The 26,889-nt window shown below is 30.8% G+C and overlaps 4 protein-coding genes across 5 annotated transcripts; 2 read left to right on the top strand and 2 right to left on the bottom strand.

Moving 5' to 3' along the window:
* The first annotated feature begins 18,797 nt into the window (after positions 1–18,797).
* Positions 18,798–20,046, top strand: LOC108557586 (RNA-binding protein 41-like). The gene is made up of 3 exons (XM_017914172.1): positions 18,798–18,982; positions 19,035–19,876; positions 19,928–20,046. The coding sequence occupies exons 1-3, from the start codon at positions 18,852–18,854 to the stop codon at positions 20,020–20,022; spliced, it is 1,068 nt and encodes a 355-aa protein (XP_017769661.1). The 5' UTR covers positions 18,798–18,851; the 3' UTR covers positions 20,023–20,046.
* Positions 20,013–26,665, bottom strand: LOC108557584 (testis-specific serine/threonine-protein kinase 3-like). Its single transcript, XM_017914170.1, has 2 exons — positions 25,653–26,665; positions 20,013–20,467 (listed from the first exon to the last, which is right to left on the bottom strand). The coding sequence occupies exons 1-2, from the start codon at positions 26,556–26,558 to the stop codon at positions 20,048–20,050; spliced, it is 1,326 nt and encodes a 441-aa protein (XP_017769659.1). The 5' UTR covers positions 26,559–26,665; the 3' UTR covers positions 20,013–20,047.
* LOC108557587 (TIP41-like protein) lies at positions 21,164–22,576 on the bottom strand. 2 transcript variants are annotated; one of them, XM_017914174.1, is made up of 4 exons: positions 22,496–22,576; positions 22,263–22,445; positions 21,757–22,156; positions 21,164–21,703 (listed from the first exon to the last, which is right to left on the bottom strand). In XM_017914174.1, the coding sequence occupies exons 2-4, from the start codon at positions 22,418–22,420 to the stop codon at positions 21,410–21,412; spliced, it is 852 nt and encodes a 283-aa protein (XP_017769663.1). In that variant the 5' UTR covers positions 22,421–22,445; positions 22,496–22,576; the 3' UTR covers positions 21,164–21,409. The 2 variants fall into 2 exon arrangements, with proteins under 2 accessions (XP_017769663.1, XP_017769662.1); XM_017914173.1 differs by having other exon boundaries at positions 22,263–22,569.
* Positions 23,393–25,520, top strand: LOC108557585. The gene is made up of 8 exons (XM_017914171.1): positions 23,393–23,672; positions 24,021–24,144; positions 24,203–24,270; positions 24,331–24,541; positions 24,597–24,745; positions 24,804–24,944; positions 24,997–25,267; positions 25,328–25,520. The coding sequence occupies exons 1-8, from the start codon at positions 23,470–23,472 to the stop codon at positions 25,442–25,444; spliced, it is 1,284 nt and encodes a 427-aa protein (XP_017769660.1). The 5' UTR covers positions 23,393–23,469; the 3' UTR covers positions 25,445–25,520.
* Positions 26,666–26,889: the final 224 nt, after the last annotated feature.

Below are 26,889 nucleotides of genomic sequence, written 5' to 3'. Positions count from 1 at the left end.
TTATAGCATTTGGTTTTAGTCCAACTCCAACTAAAAAGTAATTAATTTGGCAACTCTAAATATTAACTATGATTTTTATCAGAGTTTCTCAAACTTTTTGGCGACTATCCATATTAAAAATGAAAAACACATAATTTCATAATTTTACAAATCAAAATATTTATTTTTTGTAATTCGCGTCTCCATTTATTGGTGCATGCAGAAATATGTTTAAGCGCAACAACGTCTGAAAACAGTAGCAGTGGCGGAAGAGTTAAGCATGAAGAGGAGTATTAAGTAGATAATAATCTTAAGTATCGTTAAGTAAGGAAATATAGTTCTAAGTATATAGTGTAAAGAGTATGTAAGAAGTAGGAATAAAGGCCATATTTGAAACCTAAACGATTTCTTCCATTCACCCGCGCAACTTGGTCAAAAACAACTAATATCAAAGTCATATTTGAATATTATACAAATATTTATCATTATTTACTTGTCGTGTTTTTACAGGTGTAAATGTTAAATTCTTATTTTGGGTATTGTATTTCTGTTCTTGTATTTAAAGCTTTTGTCCTAAAATATCTACCTTTGTGCACATTCTGAAGTCGTCAGAGTGTCTAAATTTACATCGGAGATTAGTTTTATTTTCTTTAGACTGTCTTTTGATCTTCTTAGAAATAATAAAAATACTGTTCTTCGTATAAAAGCCAAGAACATTTGTAGTGTTATTATTCTAAGATTTTAGAGAATAAATATCTAGCATCATAGGAAGCCCCCTCCCTTATTGTTCTAAGTTTACTTGTCCACTAACACTGTTTCCAGTGTCAGCATTTTAGAAAATTATCTAGAAAATATGTATTCTTGAATTCTAAATCAAATATTTTTTCGTGAATAAGTAGACATGTAGATTCAAAGGCAGAGAGTATTCCAAAGTATTCAGTGCATCTAAGACATGACGAATCACAGCATATTTGAACGTTTAAACAACACTTATTAGATTATGAAAAGAGTGAGTTTCGAACACTAGATAAAAAAAGTAATAAAAATGTGGTTGCAGCTGCGAATAATATTGCCAAACGCTAAAGAGGGATCGGATAAACGCGTTTCTTTTCCTTATTAACAATTATATTAGTTCTAACGCTTTGGTTGGCCCGCAAACTAAGCACTATTGTTTTTTGAAACGGATATTATTTTTTATCTAAATTTAAACCAATAGAAAATGGGCAAGCACTAATTTACGTTTCGTTTCAAATCTATTGAGAGGAATGTAGTGGAACTGAAGTCACGCAAAAATTTGAAAAAATAATTGTGTTCAAAACATAGTAAGTGCTTAAATGTGCCGAGGAATATTATAGGTTCAAATCCAATTGCAAACTCTTAGTATATAATAGCTACGCCACTGTTGTCTTTCAATATCCTGAACTGTTTGAATCCGGACTAATCGAGGTCTTCAATATTTCACCTATAGAACGGACACATAGCTCAAAGATAAAGCTAATTCTAGTAAGTTTTGTTATTTAACCATGTATATATCACTATATGTCTATCTACAAAAAAATGAGTTAAATTGTTTTAGATAGTACAGCAATAGTACCTCGAATAGTACTGGTAATCGGTTTCTCTAATATCCTGCACTGTTGGAATCCGCACTAATCGAAGTCTTTAAAACCGCATTCAAATAAACTGCACAAAAATTGACTTGACTAAGAAAAATAGATAATTTATGAATAAATAATAGTTTTGTGGCTTCTTTGAAAATTTTCAAACCGTACAATCCGCACTGATCGAAGCCGGGTATGTTACTATGCGACGTATTACTGCATTTTGGAATGTCTTCATTTTTTTACCTATAGAACGGACAAATAGCTCAAAGATAACAGTAATTGTTGAAGTTGTAAAATTATCTGATCAGTGTCTTGTATCTCATTTTGTATTTTACCTACAAAGTAGATAATTATATGAAAAATTACACAAAGTTGTTGATGATGTAAAATTCTTTAGATTAGAAATAACATTCCATAAAAAATAGCACAAAGATCAAAATATTGCCTAAATTTACATGTTTAGTTGGAAATTTAATTATTACTCATTTCATTTTATATTATCATAATAATTATGAATTGCACATAGAAAACAATAATTATTGTTTTATAATTGTTAAATGGATTTAGAAGTATCATTTACTAATTTAATTTTTATCAAATTGACGATTTTAACAAACGAATTACATGTGTAGAATTGATATATGCAGAACTTATTAATTCATGGAATGGCCAACTTTATTTCATCAACTTTATGGTGAACCGAAAGTGTAATCAAGCGAGCCGACTCACAATGCAGTAGGTGTAGTGTGTAGTCTCAAAACTAATGACAGTCATTAGTTCGCCAAGTAAATAATGCGAACTCCCCTGTCTGACGGTCGAGAGACACGGCCTAATTGAATTCGTAGTTTCGAAACTTTTTACCGGCTTTTACACAATACAGCGGATGGTAACCATGACTGAAAGCTTTAACAGTTTGCACCTTCAACAGAAACTTTCACAAGCGAATCGAAAATTAAAACAAATACTGATTCAATTAACAATTTCAGTTATAGTTGAAAGGAATATTTTCAGTTCATATAAATAAAACAATTTAATTTATTGTTACCTAATTAACAAATGTTGCTATTTTTACGTCTTATGCAATAACAAAAAGTATTTGATTTAGCTTAACGTCGATTTTTAGAAAAATATCGAACAAAGAAAGAACTTTGATTTTTATTCTGTAACTATGTAAGCCAACTTTACTGAACATCTAAAAGATTGATTTTCGAACAACTTGAATCTCGAACTAGAAAATTCAATCAAAATCCTATTTTGAAATATTCGAAATGAACATTTTTAAGTTTAATATGTATCTGTCTGTAAATCTCATATTTAAGGCAAACTCTTGTTTCATTTAAGAATAACTATCATCAAATTCACTAATATTCTTAATGTAACATATTTATTTCAAAGATCAAAATTTAAAAAAATCTGTTATTTTTGCTTTATAATTTCAGTTTGTCACAACTGATTTTTTTTAAGTTTTCTGAACAGATTTCAGAACGCATCAGAAAACAACATTTTTCAGCGTAAATTATTGTTTTTAATTTAATTACAGATATCATGTGGATGCAAATACTCAACTTTACTGAACATTTGAAAGATTGATTTTCGAACAACTTGAATCTCGAACTAGAAAATTCAATCAAAATACTTTTTTTTAAATATTCGGAATGAACATTTTCAAGTTTAAATATCAATAAGAAATAACCAAATCAGATTAAAAAATATGTAACTACTAAATATTTTAAATCTTCTGAACAGTTTTCAGAACGCATGAGGAAACAACATTTTTTCAGTTTAAATGAATATTTTTGAATTAATATCATGTGAATGCAGATATCATCTGAATGCAAATACTCAAATAAACACATTTTTTCATATGTAATGCTCGAATTTACAAATTTTAATTGAAAGCAACAAAAAAATCATCGCTGATTATATCGTAATGCCATTTCATTTATTGTTTAATTCAATTGTTGGATTAGAGTGAAACTGAATCCGATTCATTGCACGTAATAAATAATAGTTTGTAAAAAAACAAGAAAACGAAAATAAGAGACTCAATGGCAAAAGATGATTAGGTCTTAAATAGGTCATGGATATTTGGCAGCCGAAGGCGGAACTTTTGACGGTGTTCCCTTTATTATATTGATTTATCAGTTGAAAGAGTTTTGTCACTCTTCATATGAGAGAGGAGGGAAGTTTGCAGCAGGACTTTTCTTGCCTCCAGCGCTTCCACCGCCTCCAGGTTTTTCCCATCCTCGACATTGATTTCGAACAAATTTCAATGCATGTACTTACACGACCGACTACATACGTATTTTCCCGGAGAACTGTTGTCAAAAGCAACAAATATAATTCCCTCTGCAGATGGAGTGAAAATGCAATTGCGAAAATTCAATTACCTCAGAACACTGGTTCCTATATAAATATATACATGTGAAGTGTAGTGTATCCGAGAGAGTGAGTCATAGGCAAAGAGAGAAATATAAAGAGAGATAGTTGGGACCATTATAAAATTACATTTACATAGGATACATTGCAGAACCTTTGCCGACAAGAAACGTGTTGCTCTTTGGGTCCTTTGACTTCGAGCGAAACAATTTCGTTATTATCTTGCTCTTCCTTGTTCTAGGTCATTTTTTTTGTCCCTACCAATCGCAAATGTTATTTGATGCCGTGCAAATCAATACAATCAAAGCAATAAAGTGAATCAAAGGCGTCGGCCCTTCGCTTAATTAAAATTTATACAACTGGGATGGAGCGTGCTTTTTGACCTATTCAATAAAGCATAAACCTCTCGCTTTTACCTCTAATACATATTTCAACGACATATAAGCAAAATTAATTAACTTTAATTGCATTTAGAATTTATTATAACTGAATTTACATCAATTCCTTTTCACGTACATTCTATACAATTCTGCAAATCCGCTATAAAATACATATAAAATTTGTATGTAATTTCATAATTATTTGCAAATAATAAAGATCAAAGAAAATATATCAAAATTATTTGAAAAATAGGACAGTAGAAGATCCGACCAATATTGTTTTATATCAGTATGCTACAATCAATTTGAATTACGTCAACATTAAAAAGTCAACGTAGTGACATGCATCATCAGTCAAAAGTTAGAGGAAAAGAATTATTGTTCAGCAATTTTTCTACATATTACACTTACCTTTAACAAGGCCCTGTTTTTAAATAATTAATATTACTATAATATTATATATATAAATCATAAAAAAAGGCTATCACAGGTGTGACATATCATAAAGACAAATAAATCACATTATGGAAAATTATAACATTATCTACATATAATTTTAAATTTAAACAAAGCAGTTAATAATCAAATCTTAAGCTAACAATTTTTTTTCAAATTTTTTAAATTCAACAAAATTCTTCTAGTCAAGAATATTGAACAATCAGTGTATATTTTGGCAATTTAGAAAGTAACAATTCAGTACGATTTCCGCATTGAAATCTCAGATAAATAAGAAAGAAATTCAAGATCAAGTAACAACATTTTGTTTACAAACTTTAACTTTTGTTTTAACTCTTTGAGGAGCGATAGTACACACAATGTACCATCTTTTGAACATGTCTAGTAGGGCATTATTATAATTTTCTTGAAAATGTACAGGAAAGAAGAATTACCATTTAATTTGGTTGAAATATCAAAGGATGAATTTTGATAGTCCATACCATCCGGTGTCTGATTCAGTTGTCTTAAAAAAATGTATCTAGAAATTTAAAGAGAGAATTTTGAAAAACATGTGTACAATAGAAAAGCGAGTTGGATTTAAGTTTAATGAAATCAGGAACTTTCAAAGTAAATTTAAACAAAATACTTGTTTTCTAAACTATACAAAATGAAGTAAGATTTATTCATCAACATGAATTGTTCGAAATAGTATTAATAATACTTTGTCTGAAATTATTGCTATATTGTAATAAATATTATTTTTATGTCTTTTATGTTGTAAATAATAATGCGTTTATTATGTTACTTAATAATGAACTTCTTTTTTTTTTCTATAACAGCTGCAACATGCCTCTCCATTAATCCACAGCATAGTGTATTCAAAGTAAGATCCATACGGACTGGATAAAATCATGTACGTCGGGGCATGCCGCCCGGTGGTCGCCGTTTGGACACCCATAAGTAATATGGATCTGGCGAACACTCACGGAATAAATAATTTCATCCGCCCGCTTGTTTCGTGTTCGTTAAAGTATCAGTATTCTCGTCGTTCTTTCCAAAGTTCAAATGTTAATGTTCATTATTTGATAATAATCTAATATTTATAGCTTTATAGTTTTCTACAAAAAAAAAGAAGAAATTAGCTAGTCATCGTATTTAATTAAAGCTATAGCCATAAATTCAATTAAAATATGATAAAGTCGTGTATATAAATTAGCAATTTTTTAAAATTGTAATTAGTTTAGATTAATTTGATTAATTAATGAATATATTAACAGATTTTAATAACATTTCTTCATTCATTAAAATAATTGTAAAAATATTAAGTTGGCAAGAAAGTAATTTCTGTTTTCATAAATAGATAACGTTTTGAAGGACGTCTGTCAATGTTATGATTTTTTCCTTTTGTCATTTGAAAGATGTACTCTTTTAGAAGCCAATTGTATTAACAGCTGTTAGTTTAAGAGTGAATTTTAACAAGAATACGAACATTTTTGACAAGTTACTTTTTTATTTCCGTAAAGGCAAGAAAGCTGCTGAAACTTACAAAGAGATATGTAAGTATATGATGTAGATAGTTTAACAGAATGCACGTTTTAGAAATGCAATTAAATCGTTACTTGAAAACTATCATAATCCAAACGTGATGAACCTGCATTAACCACATCAAATGCTAAATTGCATCAATCATGCTATCAATTTGGCGGAATTGCAAAGGTTTTGTGTATTTTGAGCTACATCCTAGGAACCAAACAGTCAACTAAGTTATTTAGTGTCAACAATTAACGAAACTGGAGGAAGCAATCAAAGAAAAATGACCAGAATTGGCAATTCGTGTAGCACCTAAACAATGCAAATCCTCACACACCTTTGGTAACTCATGGTAAATTATTGAAGCTAGATTGGGAAATGATGTCGCAACCCTCCTATAGCTTTGACCTTTCACCATTAAATTACCATTTATTTCGAAGTTTGCGAAACTCTTTGAATGGTAAAACATTCACTAATTATGATGGCCTGAAATCACACATGGTTCAGTTTTTGCTCATGAGGACCAAAAGCTTTAAGAGCGCGGAATCATGAAGTTACCAGTTACCAGTAAATGGTTATCAGACAAAACGAAAAATATGTAATTGATTTAAGTTAATTTTTTGTATATATTTTTATATTTCTGATGAAATTAAATGAATTTTTTGAGAGTTTTGTCATTGAAATCTCTTGAAATAAAAAAAAACATTAGATTAGCTCCATCGAATCGAAAAATAAATACATTTTCTGAAAATGGAATTTTGTTATTGAAACTTTCCTATATAACAGAATATATAATTATTTGCATTCCATTAATACTAAATTGATTACTAACTAGTCTAAACTTACAGAAAGCTTATAATTTGAATACTTAACCAATCTGCAATATGCGAAGTAGGGGAAACCAGTATGTTAAAATATTGGAAATTTACATTGTTAACATGCGCATTTTGATTAAAGTAGATATTTAATCTAAATGTAAATATATTCATAGTAATTACCGTATAAAATAATAACATTTATTCTAACAACAATTAAATTACTAAAATGTAATAAAATAATGCAATAAAAATGAAAGTGTGCCATTAATTTAAGAAATTTTGATAATTAATAAGATTAGACTTTGATTGGTAACATTAAATATATAAATTACTAATTATTATAAAAATATTACAGAGAATAATTAACAACAAAGATAAAATAAATAGTTGATTTTATCATTAATTAAATAGAGCAAATACATAATTATTCATGTAAATTTTACCTTCGAAAATATACATTTAATCTCTAAACAAGCCTGATCAAACGCATACACAATATGCATCAATAAATAATGCGATTTCGAAAGTTAATTTGTATAATAATCCGGAATCCAATTAAATTACATCCGCTAAAATATTAACTGTCCAATCTAGCGCAAAAAGGAGTTTTTCGTTGGAATTTCGTGAAGAAGAAAGAAAAAAAAAGTGCACAGAAAAGCCCGAAGTGTTGGAGGGAAGTGAAACACATTTTCGCCACTTGTTAAAATTCCGGCGTCTAAGTTTGAGAGTGCGAACGAATAAGAAAGACACACCCAGTGAATTTTTTTTTTCGTCACGTCTATGTGCTTTTTTTTTGTTGTTCTTCCTTGATTTTCTTTTTGTTTGCAGTTCGCCGAAATGACTTTTTCATGTCCCATTTTGCGGAATTTCGCAACATGAAAAGTTTATTAGCTTAAAGCCAGTGAATTCCTGATGATCGCATTATGTATAAGCATTTCCTGGCTTTCTTCTCCTGCCTCATTGATAAATTATTTATTAACTTGAACCAGAAAAATCGACCGCGACGTAATGCTGAAAATTATACTTTTACATTTTCTCTTCCACCTTTTCTTTTTCATCATCTTCTTCCGTCTGCTTTACTTTTATCCAACATTTTTCCAACGGAAATGTCAAATGTTTCTTATACATATTGCATTTAATACCATTTGATATAATAGATTCTGAAAATCCTATTTTCCTCTATTCTTTACTTCCTACATTTCGTTTTATCAAATACATCATATTAATTATTAACATTTTATTGGTTTTTAAAACATCTAAAGAAATGAACAATAAATATTTATTTATATTTGATGGACAAATTTTAATTTCTCATTTCTTTCCTAGAAATTAAATGAATTAGTTTAAGATTCGTATGGAAGAATATTTAACAATAGTACAATTAAGTCAACAACAATTTGTAAAAAGAAATGCAAATCTTGTGGTGTCATATAATTTCCAGTTTATATTGATAGATTATTTGTGAAGATGAGATAAATGCTAGGTCAAGTAGTCTGCCTTCAAATACATTAGATCTAATTCAAAAGATTACTTCACCAGATATAAATCTTAGAAAAATATTTCTCCTAAAGTAACTAATTTAATTTAAGTTGGTATACGTGGGTACTGCATCTGTTACTTCTAATTGTTTGTTAATTGATTTCGCGATAAAATAAAACGTTGGCGGGCAGAAAAACCTATGGTCAATAGCCCTTTGTATTAGTTGACTTTTTTTAAAATTATATATATTTATTTTGTTTTTTTATTATTGCATAAACATTATTATTAAAAATTTGGAACGATTTACATATATTTATGGAAGTGGAAACCAAAACCCTAACAAACTGTTTATGTGTTTACATATAATTGTTCAGCACATATTAATAGATTTTGTTATGAAGACCAGAAAAGCCCATTTCAGCAGATAAATATTAGAAAATAATTCCCCTAAAGTAACTAATTAAATTTATCTAAGTTGGTATAGGTAACAATTTCAGCTGTCCATTCTAAATAATTGCCATTTAATTTTGTGATATAAAAAATAGTTGGTACGATTGACATATATTTATATCATTTCAAGTGTTGCATAAGTGAAAATCAAAAACCCAATGAAATGTCAGAATGTATTTTATTATTGACACTATAAAAAAACACCCTAACGTCATAAATCGTCATGTTTTAAAAAAAATGTGAGTATTAAATATTATTGAATTAAGTGAAAACTCCCTTGATAATGTATTAGGTGTGTTGACAGTTGAAAGTTCAATAAGTAATGGATGTAGAATGAAACGGCAACGTCGCTGCTTCCCCCATCATTTATTAGCCAGGACCCTTCATGTTTGTTTCTTTTCCCTATCACATGTGTACTTTCGCTTTATCTAATGACTTCAGGCAACTTCACGCCAGAAGTTCGTGGTGTACGACGAGGGGATTATCGAGAGTCTCCAGCGCTATTCATAAATAAACATCTGCACCACTTTTCTGCAGACTTTACGCTTTCCGTACCAGCGCAATGACTTTGCTCATTTCAGAAACATTTTTTTGATAAACAAACATTTACCTAATATCAGTTATAACTTGCTTATTTTATTGATTATCCTCATTATTAGTCACATGTTTTCAAATTGCTTATTTACTAACTAATTGAATTTGGCGAATAATTATAAAGCATTAAGATTAATTGAATTTGGTGGAAAATTATAATAATTCTAGTACTCATTAAAAACGTTTTTACATTGTAACCTACTTAAAGTTCGTTATAAAGGCTGCTTTGTATTACGTATATTGATTTTTTTTATGATTGATTCAATTTTAAACTGATTTAAATTAATTTCTTAATATCAAAGAGGATGAAATGAGCGGAAAGAAACAGGCAAAAAGCGGATATTTACATGTTTTTGAACTTCCAATCAAAGCATTTCATGATACATTTAACAACTGTTAAAAAACTAATGTATGATAAACAAAATGCATGCAGCAATACGAAATTCTTATGTACATGATATTATAAACCATCAAATTCTACAATACATTAAGTTTAATTAAGTCATTATTAGGTAAATTCTTCACAATTTAAACTAATATTTGAATTTCAATTGGTACTTGGACACAACTTAAATATGTATTTGCAAAGTGAGAAACACATCCTGAGATCTTCCCTAAACGCACGAATTCATGCATTAATACGAAAAAGTCCAAATTCAACGTGGAAATCTATTCCTCGTATACTATGTTTGCATACACACACATACGCACGCACTCACCATTTATCTTCTGCGCTATTTATCATGAAGCCTATTGTTAATAATACGTTCCTCCCATAACATTAAATATTCGGCTGCGAAGCTTCTCCCCTTTGAATGCTCACGGAGCTTCGCTGAAACTACTTGACGTGCTTGTTTTTATCTTTGATGCTCGAGAGAGAAAAATAATAAAAGTACACAAATACGCGGATAGCGAAAGAGAGAGTGGTTGTGTTTGAAGCCGATCAATAGAGTGGCAAGTATGGGTTGAATAAATCTTCATAAAACACAGTGTGCCGTTGATAAAGAAAACATGTAACGGATCGAGCGTTGGAGGAGGATCGCTCACAAAAAATAGCGTTGAGGAAGAACCGTAATGCAAAAGCATAATAAAATTCCTCCCAGGTGGGCACCTTTAGTTTTATTATGAAATAGTAATGTTTCGGGCGTCTACTTATGCAAGACAACTTTGTTGCAAGACGGTTTTCATTTGGAACGGATCTCGGGAGCTTTGTAATTACATTCTTTGGTGTAACAAGCTGTGAGGAAACTCATTCATTTAAATTTAGTAGCAGTGCTTGAAGGATTTGTTAGGACCTTTTTCTAGTAATGCTTCGACGAAAATCTTTAGTTGTTTGAACTTTTCAAAATGTCTGTTAAAGTTTCATTCTATTAGTCACAAATTCGTAAATCGGTCACCGATACAAGTTCAATTAATTACACTTTTTATCTAACTTTTGTAAACAATCAAACATAAAATAGGAATACAAAATATTTGGTTTTTACTTATAACATTGAAAAATAATGTATTTAAACACAATATTTACAAATCAGTTGTACTAGTTTTGAGATTTATATTGATTTTGTTCATTTCTATTTAGTCATATTAATATAGTTTGAAATAGCTTTGATTATGTCTAATAGCGTTTAGAACTCGAGTTGATTAATAATATGAGTATTAGAAAAGACATAATTATATTTGTTAAATTTTCATAAAATGTAGTTGTCCAAGTTAACACATCTCTTTAAAAAATCTAAGAAATTGTAATGAAATATTTCCCAATTAAATTTATAAGCATCTTACAAGAACGTAATAATTGCATTTTACATCAATATTTGTAGAAAATATCTACAGACCAAGTCGACAATATCGAAAGTAAAACTGCATAAATATCGACAATATGACATTATTGAATATGAGAGACTTTTCGATATTTGGCACTTTCTGTCTTTTTCTGTTTCAAAATTTAATTAATATTTTTTTTTGATTAATTTTCACTTTGTAGTAAATATTTTTTGCTAGATTTCTTTTTAAGGTGACAGTTCTCATTTTCTCTATAACAACGTTATATAACATATTTTTAGTTGTACTTCGGTGCAATTATTTATAATATAACATTTGTTGACTTTATTTTCTTGTTGAATTTTATTGATTAATTATAAAATTTAATAATAAAAGTAATTTAAGTGTATTAAAAGTACCTTTTCTTAATTATACTAATTTTAAATTAACGATATTATCAAAAATATAAATTAATGAAAAACATATATTTGTCTATTGCAAATATTTCTTAACTCATCAATTTTTATGTCTTAATTTTTTACTGGATTATCTTTCGATCATCATTTACTTCAAATGGGATTATCTATAGATACGCACGATATTCCTTTCAATATACATTTAATGTGTAAGAACTTAATCACACTTTTCTCTTGAAATTGTTGCAATTTCAAGAGGATTACTGTACAGACATGTTGTATTTTATTATTTCTTCTCTTTTTATATATTTCCTCCGATGACCCTGTGCGATTTGCCAATCATTGTATTGGCCGAAAGCCTAATGGACGGCGACGAACACACTACATTTTGCCAAGTAATTTGTCAGGGAGGATCTTTAAATCCACTCCGGCAAATCATTTTATTTGCTACGCATTCGCAGAACGAAGCCCTTCAATTACACCAGTTATAATACTACATCCGCTGCACTCGTCCTGTTAAACGTTTTTTTCTTTCATTTTCTTCCTTCCTCTCCCTTCATTTTTATGACTGTTTGCCGTCTTTACCCGTACATTCGTTCTTGCGACACGCTCTGAAGTCGATTGCTTAATAAAAAATTCACACCGTAGATGTAACGCTTTATTCATATTACATGGAAATTCGACGGATGTAGAGGAAGCTTCGCGCCTCGAAGAAACGTCGATGAATAACACGCCTTTCAAGGAATTGGACAAATAATTGTATAATAGTCGCCAGTCCGATCAATACTTTTCTTTTCCGTGCAGACGGATCTCAATTTTAAACATGCATTTTTCTCATTAAGAATGCAATCATGGATCCACTTATTTATACAACAATATCTCTTATTGTTAACAAATGGAATTTCTGTTTTCTCAAACAATTTTCCAAATGGAATCTCGCCCCAATGGATGGTGATGATAATAGAGGCTTGAGCCAAAATCCATTGTCTGCGGTCCTTTCGGCAACATAAAATATGTGTATGAAATTGTTAAGATATCCGGAGGCTTGTTTCGCCAAATGACACGTACAGCTCAAACGGGTTGCGACCTAGTTCTATTCTATAATTGACTCATTTACGAAATTACCCACGATAAGTATTTTAAATTAACTCGACGGGACTGAAAACGTGTTGTAACGATTATAACTGTGTTTTTTTGTTGTATGTTTTAAATGCGATGAATGTTCTTCATGCGAAGATGTTCGTTTTGTCGCGTGATTCCTTCTCGGAAGTTAATTAATCGCATACAAATCAGTGTTATTAAGTGGTCCGGAGGTTGTTAAAACTTTGAGAAACACCATTACAATGCTTCAAGAATTTAGTTTATAAAGTTTGCATCAGTGCGAAATCCGAAATGATTAAGCCAGAGCGATGGAAAGTTTCAGGGAAATGCATTTCGATCGAGTCATCCATGTACATTTTTATTAATTTAGTTTTTTATCCTCTATTCAAAGACAAACATTTTATACATCATATATTTAAAGTACGGTCTGTCTTAACAGAACACTATGAGAGAGAAGTCTTCCGCGGGTTGAAAAAATTTAAGAGCATAAAAATAGCTTTTTACATCATATGTTTGTATTAGTTTTGGGTTAGGGAGGTTAGACACGGGTTTCCACGGGCAATTCATACACTAATTGCTGCTTAAATTCAAATAGAAATATTTTATTGCTTTCATATGCTTTCTTTTAAAGTTTTGTTGTAAAGTAAACCTAACAAAATGCTAAATATATTCAATGCGTAATCAGTGATGACGAACCCATAACACACGTCAAAGAAGACATATGCTAAGACATTTTGGGATGACAAGATCATTTACAGACGATCTTCGCCCAGTTGAGCTTCAAATATCACAAACTTATAGATATTTATTGATGTGACACCCGAATTAATATAGTTTCTTTCCGAATTTTGACAGACCAAGCTCAAATTTTTGTTGGGTTGCGTAATGACAACGGTCACCTTACGTCAAGGCATTTATGTTATAAACAAATATGTTGGATAACGCAACAATTGAGAGTTTCAAATGTTTTTTATAAATATTTATATTTCAGGTTACAATTAAATATCAAATTATAGTTAAAAAATTACATATAAAAAAGAGAAAAAAAAATAGACACCATTTGAGAAGAAAAAATGATTAAGAAATATGTTACAACACATTAGAACAGAAACTAACTTAAATTAACTTAACCTAAACTCAAATTTTTGATGGGTTTCGTAATGAAAACTGTCACTTTACATCAAAGCGTCAACATTTTTATGTTATAAACAAATATGTTGGGAAACGTCGCAAAATGATTGACAGTTTCAAATGTTTTTTAAGTGTATATATATAAGTATTAGATCAGGTTACAATTAAATATCAAATGATAGTTAAAGAGTTACATATAAAAAAGAAATGTGTTACAACATATTACAATAGAAACTAACCTATATTAACCTAACCTAATTTTTTAAATTTAATTTTTACATTTCGTAATAAAATAAGTGATAATATGATGAAATGAAACAGTCTTTATTATTATTTTTTAAATTGAGTTTATTTTTCATTCTTATTTTTTTTCAATTTCAATCTTATTACTTCTGTATTTTTCTTTATATTGTTGAAATAGAATCTCATATACTTATAGATAATTGCTATTTTTAGAGAAAATTTAAATTAATAAAATAATTATAAAAAAAATCAAAAAACAAATATTCAATCCATTTTAATAGAGTAAATGTATATTTTATTAAGCTAAAAACGTTCGATTATATATTTTCCATATTCATTACATGCAGTTTTTTTGCAATGTACCCCAAATAATAATAATAAAAGAACAATAAAATGAACCGGTTGAAACTTCCACATTTTTGTTATATAAAATTTTATCCACCCAAACTGTCCGGCATTTAAACTGGAATATACGTTTCGGTGGATTAACTATTACAATACTATTTTATATCATTTTTAACGCTACAATATTTATATGTATTCCATATTAAAATATGCAAGATAAAATATTAATACTACATGGAATAAACCGAACTAAAAAAAATATGTGTGCATTTTATTTATATACACACGTATATTGAATAAATAATTGTTGTTACATGTTACATATTTTGTATTAAATAAACAATTTATTTGTAGTTTAATACAAATATTTCTCGGTTTTGCAGAATTATTACTAGATGACTCTCAGAACTATTGATTTGTGAACAGTTTTATGTCGTTTAATCAAGTAGATTTTATAGCTTTTTCGATGGTTTTCATTAGCAGATTCATTATGTTTGAGATTTAACAATGGTCATGCTTTCATTTTCCATATGAGAAATCTTGAAATCATTACTATTTGCCAATGATTTTCAGAGATTTTTTTTTATAGTTATTAAATAAATGATTTCCAAGTCTATAGCACAACAAATGTGTACATAATAAGATTAAAGTGTGTAAGTATGTGGTGGAAGAACAAATATAGTCTCAAGTGTGCATTGCTATTTCTACTTATGCTGTTTTGTTTCAATTTTTGTAGTATATAGTTAACCAGTCGATATGATTTCCAAAATTACCGGTAAATTTTGATAATAAATACCGGAAATTTCAGTATTTTTTTAACTCGGAAATTGAAAGTGATGTTGCACACAATGTTGTGCATATAGCAAAAAATGAAAAAAAAAAGGAATATCTGTGATTTTGGACAACACGACATGGAACAGCCAATTATATAAATATGGTTGAACGATTCTATCAATTAAAATAATTTGTCATGAGACCTTTTATTGATTTAAATATTGATATTTCGTTTTCAGAACATGAAATTAATATTATTAACATGATAATACCAATACAATTGGCTGTAGAAGCTGTAGCTGTAAAAGCATTTTTCATATAATAAGATGATTAATATAAATCTGAAGAATACTGAATATATTAGAATTGTTAATAACAATTGACTGTTTTGTTCAAATCAATTGATTTGTGTCAACTTAGCATCCTCTTGAAGATGGAAGAAAACAAAGTGCATTTTAGACTTTGATACTTTTCTATTACTTGCCAAAAATGCCACCAATGCAATAAATAAGAAATATTCTGTTTATCGAAAAGTTGCTTTAGCTGAAATAACTGTGCAAAAGTGATTTGCTTAGATCGGAGCAAGTGATTTTAGCCTTAAAGATCAAGCTCGATCGAAAATAATTAATGGAGTATATTAATAATAAAAAAGAGATATATAAAAGTTTTGAATTTTAGTAAACACAAACTTTCCGGACAACTTTATAGATATAAATATTAATTAATTATTATAAGTTTATTGGTCATTTCAGTTGAAATAATGAAGTGATTTTGCTGAAAATATAAGTAATATTTAGTTATAAAATCTCTTGTATATCGATCAAATTTATTTTCATTTTGTATTGTTGAGCAAGAGAAGAGTAACGATACAGTTTTAAGAACATAACCGAGAGCGTCGGATATTAGGATATAAAGCTTACAAAATGTTTGTTCGTTGCTCGGCTTAAGGTATGTAAGGAAATATTTTTCCATCGCAGCATTAGTGAAAAATGCTTGCGAATTTATGCTTTAGAAATATTACCTAGCATCTAAATAACTAGGTAGCTGCAATATAGCCAACCAGGGTCGTGCTCTTTCGCTGGAAAAGCTCAGCGGTTCGCAATTATAATGCCTAGGCTAGCATTTTTTCGCCAACCCCCCAAAAAAAAAAGAATGAACGAAAAAAAGAAAATTAAAATAAAAGTAGAGTGGATTATGTTCCATCTCGGATATGTATGATGATGATAATAGGAGATGCTTTCAGCGGGACGTAACTTATATGAAATGTATTTATTTTTCGCTTGTGTATGCAAATTCGTTAGTTTCATGTATCGTTAAAAATGGTGTTAGGTGGCTGGAAATGGTACACACAAAGGCGATGCACGATGTGATATATTGCGCACGATCATTCCGGGTCTAATGATGATGATGATGATGATCACCATCATCGTCTCCGTCGTCTCGTGTCTTCAATACGGGCGTCAGATTGCTGGTTATGGTTGTTCAAGGGGTTCAGAAAGGGCCGCATTCGAAAGGAGGAACTGCCGATGGTCGATGGGAAAAGGAAAATTTAACGGCGCGCAAAAGGATACGACGCGCCGTGTTGAAATTCCGCGGCGCGTCGTCACTCCTTCGGATCGATGGCGTCGCGATGGCAACCTACGTTCTAGTGCGAGTCATCACATCCACTCTGCTTTTGCACTCACTCCGATTCTTCCAACAACTTCCAGAAAAATAAAATACACCATAAAACGAAAAAGAGTAAAAACCGACCACATGCCTTGAATCTTTCTGTCTTTTTATCATATTTTAAATCATCTGCACACCGAGGAAATAAACCATAACTAATCCATAATTTCCAGCGCAAATCATCGACGTTTTCCGAACCCAACAATCCTCAATCAACCGCACATCGTTTACAACCAAGAACAAAGCAATCACGAAACGTGTTAATACCATACGTGTTTTCCTCCCTCATTGCTGTTTTTTTGTTGTTGTTTAATTCGAAACTGAATTTATGAAATTGGCAACGCAATTACTGCCACCCCTCCAAAGCCAAAGTCCATAATTTAATTTTTCCAGATCCCGTTTCGTAAATTGCGCCGCATGGCGAGGAACCCTGGAGTTCGCTTTGTTATTTCAAAATTAATTACAATTAGAGGTGGCTGTGGAATAAGAGGAGGAGAAGGACGAAGGCGGCGGTGAAAGAGAGAGATGACTTGGTTTACAATTAATTAATATTCCTCCGGTCTATTTTTCTCTCTTTTCTGGGCTGTTCGGTTTTGTTATTGTATGGTGCATGGTCCGTAATACATTTTTCGAGATTAATTAGTCAAAAGCGAAGGGAAGAAGTAACAAAGCCACAAGCGATTTTTCATTTATGAAGAAAAAATGCCGGCCGCAGACACAATTACTGGGAAGCCAAGAGGAATTGTGCGAACGAAAGGAGAGGAGAGGCCCCAATAAAAGCCGATTGTGTGTGCTGTTTCTTGTTTTTTTCTTCTTTTTCTCAGTTCTTGCTTTTTTCTTATTCTTCTCTCGTTCAACCCCAACACCAAGTCCGGCATAGGCAATAATTAATCAATAAATTTAGGGTGGTTTTAATGTTTATGCAACTATCAGACCTTTTGTTCTCACTTCAGGCTAGTCCACCAACAGCACACACAATTTGAATTCCCAAATTTACCTTAATATTCGACATTTGTACGCTGTATCATAATATCCGATACAAAGGTTCAAATGTCACCAAAACTAAAAATCCATATTAACATATAAAAGAAAAACTAAATGATTTCAATACAATCTTGTTAATACTTAATACAATTATTAACACATTAAAAATAACAAATTTAATATACTTTATTGGCTCAAAGACGAAAGTCACACTGATTTACACATTGATTCTTAAATCGTGCATACAAATCAACTTTAATACATTTTTAAAATCTAAATTAAGAATTTAATATTCTTCGAAGATCGATAATCTTTAACTTCTTCGAGAACTTCAATTATTCCAACGTTTGCTGGATAAGATTATATGTAATTAAAGAATATTGATTGGATTTGCTTTTAATTAGTACAAATTTCATTGGAAACGTTCATTTATTATTGCATTCATCTGTAAATGTTACTCAGATAAACAAATCTATATATTATTATAGAATTAATTCAAATTGATAATTATATTTACATTCTACAACTCCAGTTTGTGTAATTTACTAAAAAGATATTGGTTATTCAAAATATCTTTTACAGACATTTTATATTATAAAGGATATTTTTTTAAATAAAATATACCTGTACTTACAATCTACAGTTACCTAATATACACGAGTATAGATAAAGTTGCATAAATAATAAATATATAATTTAATGTTTTCATAACCCTCATTTTTGTGTTCATAGCTAAAAGTAAAACATTATTTTATTTAATATTGTTAGCACGATAAAATGGCATCTTTTCATAAGAGAAAACGATTAGAAGAATTTCAACCACCTGAGAAGGAAGGTCCTTCAGAAAGAGAAATCCTTGTTAAACAATTAGCTACAAAACAACAAAACAAAAATATCAAATTGAAGGAGTAAGTTAAACTTTATTTAATTATTTTCATTTACTGTATTCATTCATTTTAGTGAGCTGTTAAAGGAAAAGTGTTTTATTAAGTCAAGAGAATTACTTCCACTTACAAATTTCCATGCTGGAGCTAATAATTTAAAAGGATTCCAGGATATTGGTGAGCAAGTGAAAAGACTTGAAGAATTAAAGCATAAAGGCTTAAGTGATGAAGATGTTAAATTGTATTTGAACTATCAAAATGGTATTGAGCATGTGTTTGAAACATATAAGAATTATGAAAAGAGTCATCTAATGAATAGGATAGAATCTATTGTGAAAATTGTTAATGAAGATAAAGCAACAATTGATTCAAATGAATCAAGAATTCCCCATCCTTTAGATAATTTTAGTGAGTATGAAAAGAATTTTATGAAGAAAATTAATGAGAGCACAGAAATTGATGTGAAACACATTAGGAAAAAAGCAAGGAAGTTGGGAAATAGATTGAATAATGTGGAAAGTAGAAGTGTTGAATCAAAAAGTTGTAATAATGAATATTGTGGTAAAAGTAAATGGGATGTTAAGGAAATTGAAACTGTGAATCCAAAAATTATAGAAAAGAAAATTTATACTTGTATGAAACAGCAACTTTATACAATAAAGAATAACGAAATAGTTACTGTGGAGGAAGCCAAATTGGTTGATATTAGTGATGAACAATTGAGCTTGGAAGATATTAAAAAATTAGCAAAGTTTCTGAATTATGCAGAAGGTGAAGAAAATAACATATTGTATGTGAAAAATCTACAAAACCAAATCAAGGAAAAGCATTTGCTTGGATTGTTTCAAAGCAACAAAGAGGTTTCAGTGAAACTCTTGGATGGAAGGATGAAAGGTCAAGCATTCATTACATTCTCTGGTTAGTAATATTAATTGTAAAATTTCAATTAATAATTTAACTTCTTTGTAGACATACCAACAGCAAAAGCAGCATTAGTTAAACATAATGGTAGGTTAATCAATGGCAAACCAATCATAATACAATTTGGGAAAAGAAAAAAATGATATTGTCAATAAACATAAAATAATTTTATTCAGTGAATTTTTCTAAAATAAGTTTAGCTCTTTGCAGAGATACATCACCCTCTTTGACTTTTTTAGCAACTTCAACCACCTTATTCCTCAAAACTCCTTTGATACTGCACAAATACTCCAGTGTTAAATCAAAATAATCATCAGGCAACAAAACAGGATTGCAACTGTTGTAGATCAAAAATGATTCTCTCAAAGATTTGAATTTCCAGTTTGTTTTATCCTCCTTCCACAAAGTCAAATACTCAACAGCCAATTTAGTCTTCTTGTCCATGGCAACTTGATGACTGTTCTTTTCATGTTTCAAATGTTTAATTCTCTGCTTATTTAATCCCTTGTACTCCTCTTCAACTTCAGTTTTTGTTTCCTTCTCTTTAATCTTCTTCTCCTTTTTCTTCTTTCTCTCAGCTTTGTCTTTCTTTTCCTTGGGCTTTGATGCATTTTCATCTACTGTTTCTTTCTTAGCATCTTCATTATTAATATTTGATTCTGTTTCCATGGCATTCTCATTTTGTTCATCTGATATTGAATTTTCCTTTACAATGTTATCATCAACATTACTTTCATCATCTATGGAATATTCCACAGTTACACTCTGCTTTTTCTTCTTCTCAGTCTGTGAATCTTCCTGCACCTCATCTTTCTCGTGCTTCCTTTTCTTTTTCTTCTTTTTATCCTTCTTAACACTTCCTACGTTATTCGATTCACTTGTTATAACATCTTCAGTCGCTTCGCCTTTAACCTCCAAATTATTTGATTCATTTAACTTTAAATCAATTAACTGGTTTAACGATTCGTTTTGTTCGACTTTCTCGGAGCGTCTTTTCTTCTTCTTTTTACTGGATTTCACTAATTCGGAATTTTCTGTGACATTGTCTTTTAATTCGTCTGTGTCCAACATGTTTAATTTGAAAATGACTGAAAAACTATATCCAAACAACGTGGGTTACTTTAACAGTTATGCAACACAGATTTCACATGTGTACATTCCAAAAAGGAGCAAATGTCAACTATTTTGCAATTATAATAGAACATATAAAAAAAATAAATTTAATTAAAGATGAAAAAAAATATGTATGTTACATTATTAAAAAGACTAATAAAATATGCTTAAACATTTATTTCCTCTACGCTATTATAACTTTAAACCATTAACCGCCTTTTACCAAGAAAAGCTATGGTGTCTCAATGACTGATATTTTTAAATTGAAATTCAGTTATATTTTTTTTATACAAGACCATATTACATATAGATTTACACGCAATGAAGATTTTTTTGAAATGAAGTGAATATTTAAAAAATATTGATTATACAATATAGAAATGAAAGTATTTATGATAAAATATATTAAACTTGGCTTTATTTCGTACTATTTGCATTCTGGGCAGAAGACGAAGGACTGGCATTATCGAAGTATATCTTCTCGTAGAGACCCTCTCTCAGAGGCATAAATTGCGAGAGGACGTTCGGATCACCGAACATTGGCAACGGAAGATGCAGTTCTTTAACTCCACTCTCTTTATTGGTGTACTCTCTTAGAATATAGTTAGTAGTGAAGTCGTGATACACTCTGGTATCATTGACACGCACCATGACGTTATCAACGCGCAAAAAGAAGCGCAGCAAAACAAAGAACGACGATGGCATCACCCTCTGAAACCAATTATAAGCAATGAATATGATTAAGCTTCAATATCGATATTTACTATTTTAACAACGCACGAAGCAATTCCGTTGTCGTGCAGCTCATCCTCATACAACATCAACTCTTCATAGTATAAGATCTTCTCTTTTTCCTTCAACCTCTCAATGTTTATCCTCTCCTCAGTTGTCTCGATCCTGTAATTTCCGGACAACGTGCCCTTGTAATCTGTGGAGAAAGTCCAATCAAAAGGTTTTATCTTCTCCTCAAGAAGTATTGCAGGTCTTGATTCCTTCCAGGCATCAGAACAGGCCACCTTCAATGGCAACTTCCCATTGGAAACCTTCTTCAGAGCGTCCAATGCATTGAATTCGATCTGCCCACCATTTGTATGCTTCAAGCTAAGTATATTATCAGGAAACACCATTTCGGGCAAATGGGGCAGCTCCAACGAATTCGCGTAGCTAAAAACAATTAGGCAACCGAATTAACTTGAGGAAACTTTAGCGTATTTTTTTTTTGCTTTTCTTTTTTCCTACAATAATTATTGAATTTCGTCGCTGTACTTACATGCAGAAATTGCACATTTCCGCCCGAGCCGCGCATTTATCAGCGGTAGAGCATTGCGAATGCAAGATATGGGATTTTGTAAACTTTATTGTCCAATTATCGAAATGATTTTCATTTGCATTCACCGGCAACCTCTGTATATCCACTTCATCTGCCATCTCGACAACAAACGGACCTTACGACCTTCTCACAATACTGTATTATTGCTCAGAATTTGTTTTTCAAGGCACTACCTTTCAAATTGTAGGTTACAGCTCTTGACAAATCCACTAACGTCAATCACAGACAACAGAAGGATACGCGATGTTTTGTCCATGACCGGAAGCACTGTTGGTTGCATAAATACGGTTAAACAGTCTTATTGGATTTTCCTGGTTTAAATTAAAAAATACTAATAATAGAAAATGTATCAATTTATAATTAAAAAAATCTATTTTAATATTGATTAATGAACATTAAAATTTAATTAAAATAACTACAAATAATTACATAATTATCCAAGTTCAAATTCATTTGATTTACAAAAGTAATCAATCCAGAATAATTTGATTTTAAAAGTGTTCAAATTACCAAAATCCTTCACTATGAAGGTGTCCATAATTTCAAAAGATTAATAATAGCTAGTAAATACACTAGCTATTTTATTATTTGCACTATCATCATGTTATATGTATTTAAACCAATAATATTAATGATATAAGTAATTGAATGTAAATTCTATTTTTTTCAAGATAATTTAATCAAATTTAATAAAAACCACCTTTTTAATGAAAAAATAAAACATAGTATCAAAGGATTTATGGATTTGTAATATCTGCATACATTTTATGTAGCTAACTTATTATTATTTGTTGATTTATAGTCAATAACCCAATGGTTGATAATATTAATATATACAAATATTGTTTATTTATTTACTTTATGCGCATTACTTATTATCATGATACAATTATATGGTTTATCATCTCTTTTTAAATAAATTTAATAGTTGAAGCTATTATTGCCTGAAAGGATTGATAACATAAAGTAAATAAATAACAGAAATAATCCATAATCCCTGTTTTAACGCAATTGGTCCACGTACTCCACTATTTACTTCCTAATCTGTCCAATCGTGCAACTACTGTGGTATAAACCCAACTTGATTGTATTCATTCCCATCATTCTTTCATTGCCACTCGTAACTACAGAGTAGGAGGTTCACAAAATGGCAACAATACAGGTGGAAGAATTACAAGAATTAATTTCGAACAAATTCGACAAAGAAACGTTGCTGGGAATTTTAAGGAAAAGACATGATCTTCAGAATGTGGAAATTGAGAAAATCCAATTGGGCTCTGAATCGAAGAAAGGCGATTCCTACCTGAGCACCGTAACTCGTTTCAACGTTCACTATAACGGAACAAATAAGTAAGCTACAAATTTTACAACAAATTATTATTCATTCATTCTTATCAGTATTATAATATCGTTTGTTATTGTGTATAATTAATATTGATTATGCGCACGGACTGTTGTGTAGATCGCAAGCACCGCCTTAATTTGACCTTTAACATTTATACACATAAATATTTTCGCTCTTTTATTAAGTATTTTCCAAGGAGTGAATAATCTCAGCAAATATTAATTAAATAAATAACTTGATATAAATGATATTATTAATTAATTTAAAAAATACATGTTTTGCATTGTTATACTAAATACTAAACAGCATTTTATATTTTGTGCAATATTTACAAATTGTCTATTAATTTGCAGAGATGGTAAAAAGGTCACAGATTGCATCCACATGATTGCCAAGGCATTGCCTAAAAATTTGGGGCGTAGAAAAACGTTTAGATCTGCCGATTTCTTTGGAAACGAAGTTTCCTTCTATAATAAGGTATGAAAATATTTACAAAAAAAAAATCAAATTAATCTCTTTGTTTTGACCAATTTAGGTGTGGCCAGTTCTAGATGCTTACCAGAAATCCAAAAACGTTGAAAAACCCTTCGATAAAATTCCAATGTAATGATGTTAAAATCACGAAAAGCCAAAGATATTGATTTAAAATAATAAATATTTCAGTTGTTTCTCAGCTTTTGCGGATGGCTCAAACGATTATATAGTGCTCGAAGATTTGAGCTTCGATGGATACGGAAACGCGCAGAGATCCAGCGGCTTGGATGTAGATCACACGAAGCAAATATTCAGTTTGTTCGCGCAGTTTCACTCTTTGGTCTATGCATATAAACAGGAGCATCCGAGCGAATTTGAAAAACTGGCAAATTCTCTGCAGGTATTTACTCATTTATATTTATTGAAATTTGTATTGAAAAAATGCGTTATTTTAGGAAACTTATTTCTCAGAGGCACAAAGAAAGTGGTACACAAACTTTCAAAACATATTGAAAGACATTGTTCGAGATGCGGTTGAGAAAGAATTACCGAAAGAGTATTTGGATAAATTGAATGAGGTGGCGTTCAATCGAGATTTCTTTGGGTAAATTTAATAAGTTTGATTTTTGTTTGCGATTGAGTTTTTATTATATTCATTTAAGATTGATAAGCGAAGTATGCGCTAAACGTGGTAAATTATCTGTAATAACGCACGGAGACGCTTGGATCCCTAATTTCCTGTTAAAATATGATCAATCGGGGAAACCAATTGATGCTGTTATGATTGATTTCCAATTAACAAGGTTTGACGTATTTTTATGTAACTGGTTACAATTCTTATGTTAACAATTTTAGATGTTCGTCTTTAGCTCTTGATTTACTGTTTTTCATATACTCTTGCATGCAACACAAGCTTGTCGAAAATTCTTTGACGGAAATGTTGGAGTATTACCTTTCGTGTTTCCATCAAAATTTAAGAGAGTTAAAATGCAGTGCAACAATCACTATTACAGATATTGAAACAGATTTAAAAGATTCGAGTATATTTGGTCTTGGAATGTCTATGGAAGCAATCATCATGTCTCTACTTGATGATGATGAAGTCTCCGATTTGGATATGATACAGGTAATTGAAATATGGTAATCAATGGAGAATTAGTTTAACATTATTCGTGTTAAATTGCAGGGCGATGAGGAAATTCCTATTGAAAATATTTGGATTGTGAAACCGCTGAAGACGGTGGAGAAGCGAAGGCGCATCGCCGATTTCGTAAAGCACATAATCGATTCTAAATTTATTTAAAATTTGTAGCAATGTAATGTATAAATAAAATCTATTCTTCGGCAAATGATGGAACGGAGAATTTCCTTGCTTTGTTTTCGGCTTCAATGGCGGTCGTGTTCATCACTTTAATGTCTTCGATGTCTTTGGAATCGCGTTTCTTCTTTACGTCACTCAAGGTAGCGCCTTTGCTGTCGATGAATTTCTTCCTTTGTTCGTGAGCGTGCGCGATTGCAGCCTTTTCAGCGGCGTTCAATTCTAGTAATCTTGGATCCATAGCTATCCAATCTGATGTTAAGATTTGCTCAATCTTCCAACGTTTGGTTACATCCGGTTCCAGGCAATGACCGGTTAGTTTCTTCACTTGTTCACTCAACGAATCGGCAACTTTGGCTCTAAAACGCCACCGTTTATTCGTCTGCTGTTCATACAACTTCTTGATGTTACCATCGTCGAAAGGCATGGCTTTGTTCAACATAATGTACAGGATGACTCCGATGGACCAAATGTCTGCGATTTTACCATGGTAAGGAATACCTCTCAAGATCTCCGGAGCCGCGTAAGATAAAGAACCGCAGTACGTCTCGCTGGTAACTCTTTTACCGCTCGCATCGATCACGAAACGAGAGAAACCAAAGTCCGCCAATTTCAAGTTATAGTTGTTCGTGATCAGAGCGTTTTCGCATTTCAAATCCCGATGGGCTATCTCCATTTCGTGCATGTATTGTACTGCTAAACATATCTGTCTGAGCCATACTCTGGATTGGGCCTCGCTCACCGCTCCTTTTTTCACAATGAATTCCAACAGGTCCCCGTTCTCCGCGAATCGCATGAAAATGAAGTACTTGTTCCGTCTCTGGAATATGTTCTGAATGTGCACTATATGCGGATGATTTAGTTTAACCAGTATGTCTAGTTCTCTGGGCAAGAATTTCTTGACGAAGTCCTTCGGTGCTTTAGAGGTGTCTATGACTTTGCAAGCCAATTGCATTACTTTGTCTGGGTCCTTTGGGTTTTTGAAATCGGTCAAATACACCTTCGCATAAGATCCTTCACCGAGTTTCTTCAGCAAATGGTATCCTCGTGAATTCAACACCAGTTCCTCGGACGGTGTAGTTATCAGATCTTTGGACATATTCTAGCATTATAAATCAGCGCGTCGCATAATTTTGAATGGACCGAAACAGGTTTGATTAAACAACAATTTTATTTCTGTGACAGCCAATGACATCTTCCAATTGCCAAGTATGTGTATCAAATTCAAATGATAATAATTGAATTACGAAGTTCTCTGCTTTTCATATAAATTTCCATCATCACCAAATTATTCGTATATACTTACCATTTATTAATAAAAATACAGTCCAGAATTTTGTTAATTTAATATTAACGGCAAATCTATGAAAGATCTTGAAATATAGTAGAAACAGGAAGTTTAAATAAAAAGTAATAATCGATCATTGTAT

This window comes from Nicrophorus vespilloides, unplaced genomic scaffold (assembly GCF_001412225.1).
Source record: "Nicrophorus vespilloides isolate i.1.1-1 unplaced genomic scaffold, Nicve_v1.0, whole genome shotgun sequence".
In the NCBI taxonomy this organism is placed as follows: domain Eukaryota; kingdom Metazoa; phylum Arthropoda; class Insecta; order Coleoptera; family Silphidae; genus Nicrophorus; species Nicrophorus vespilloides.
The sequence above is the reverse complement of the archived record's forward strand: the minus strand, read 5'-3'. Positions and strand labels throughout refer to the sequence as shown.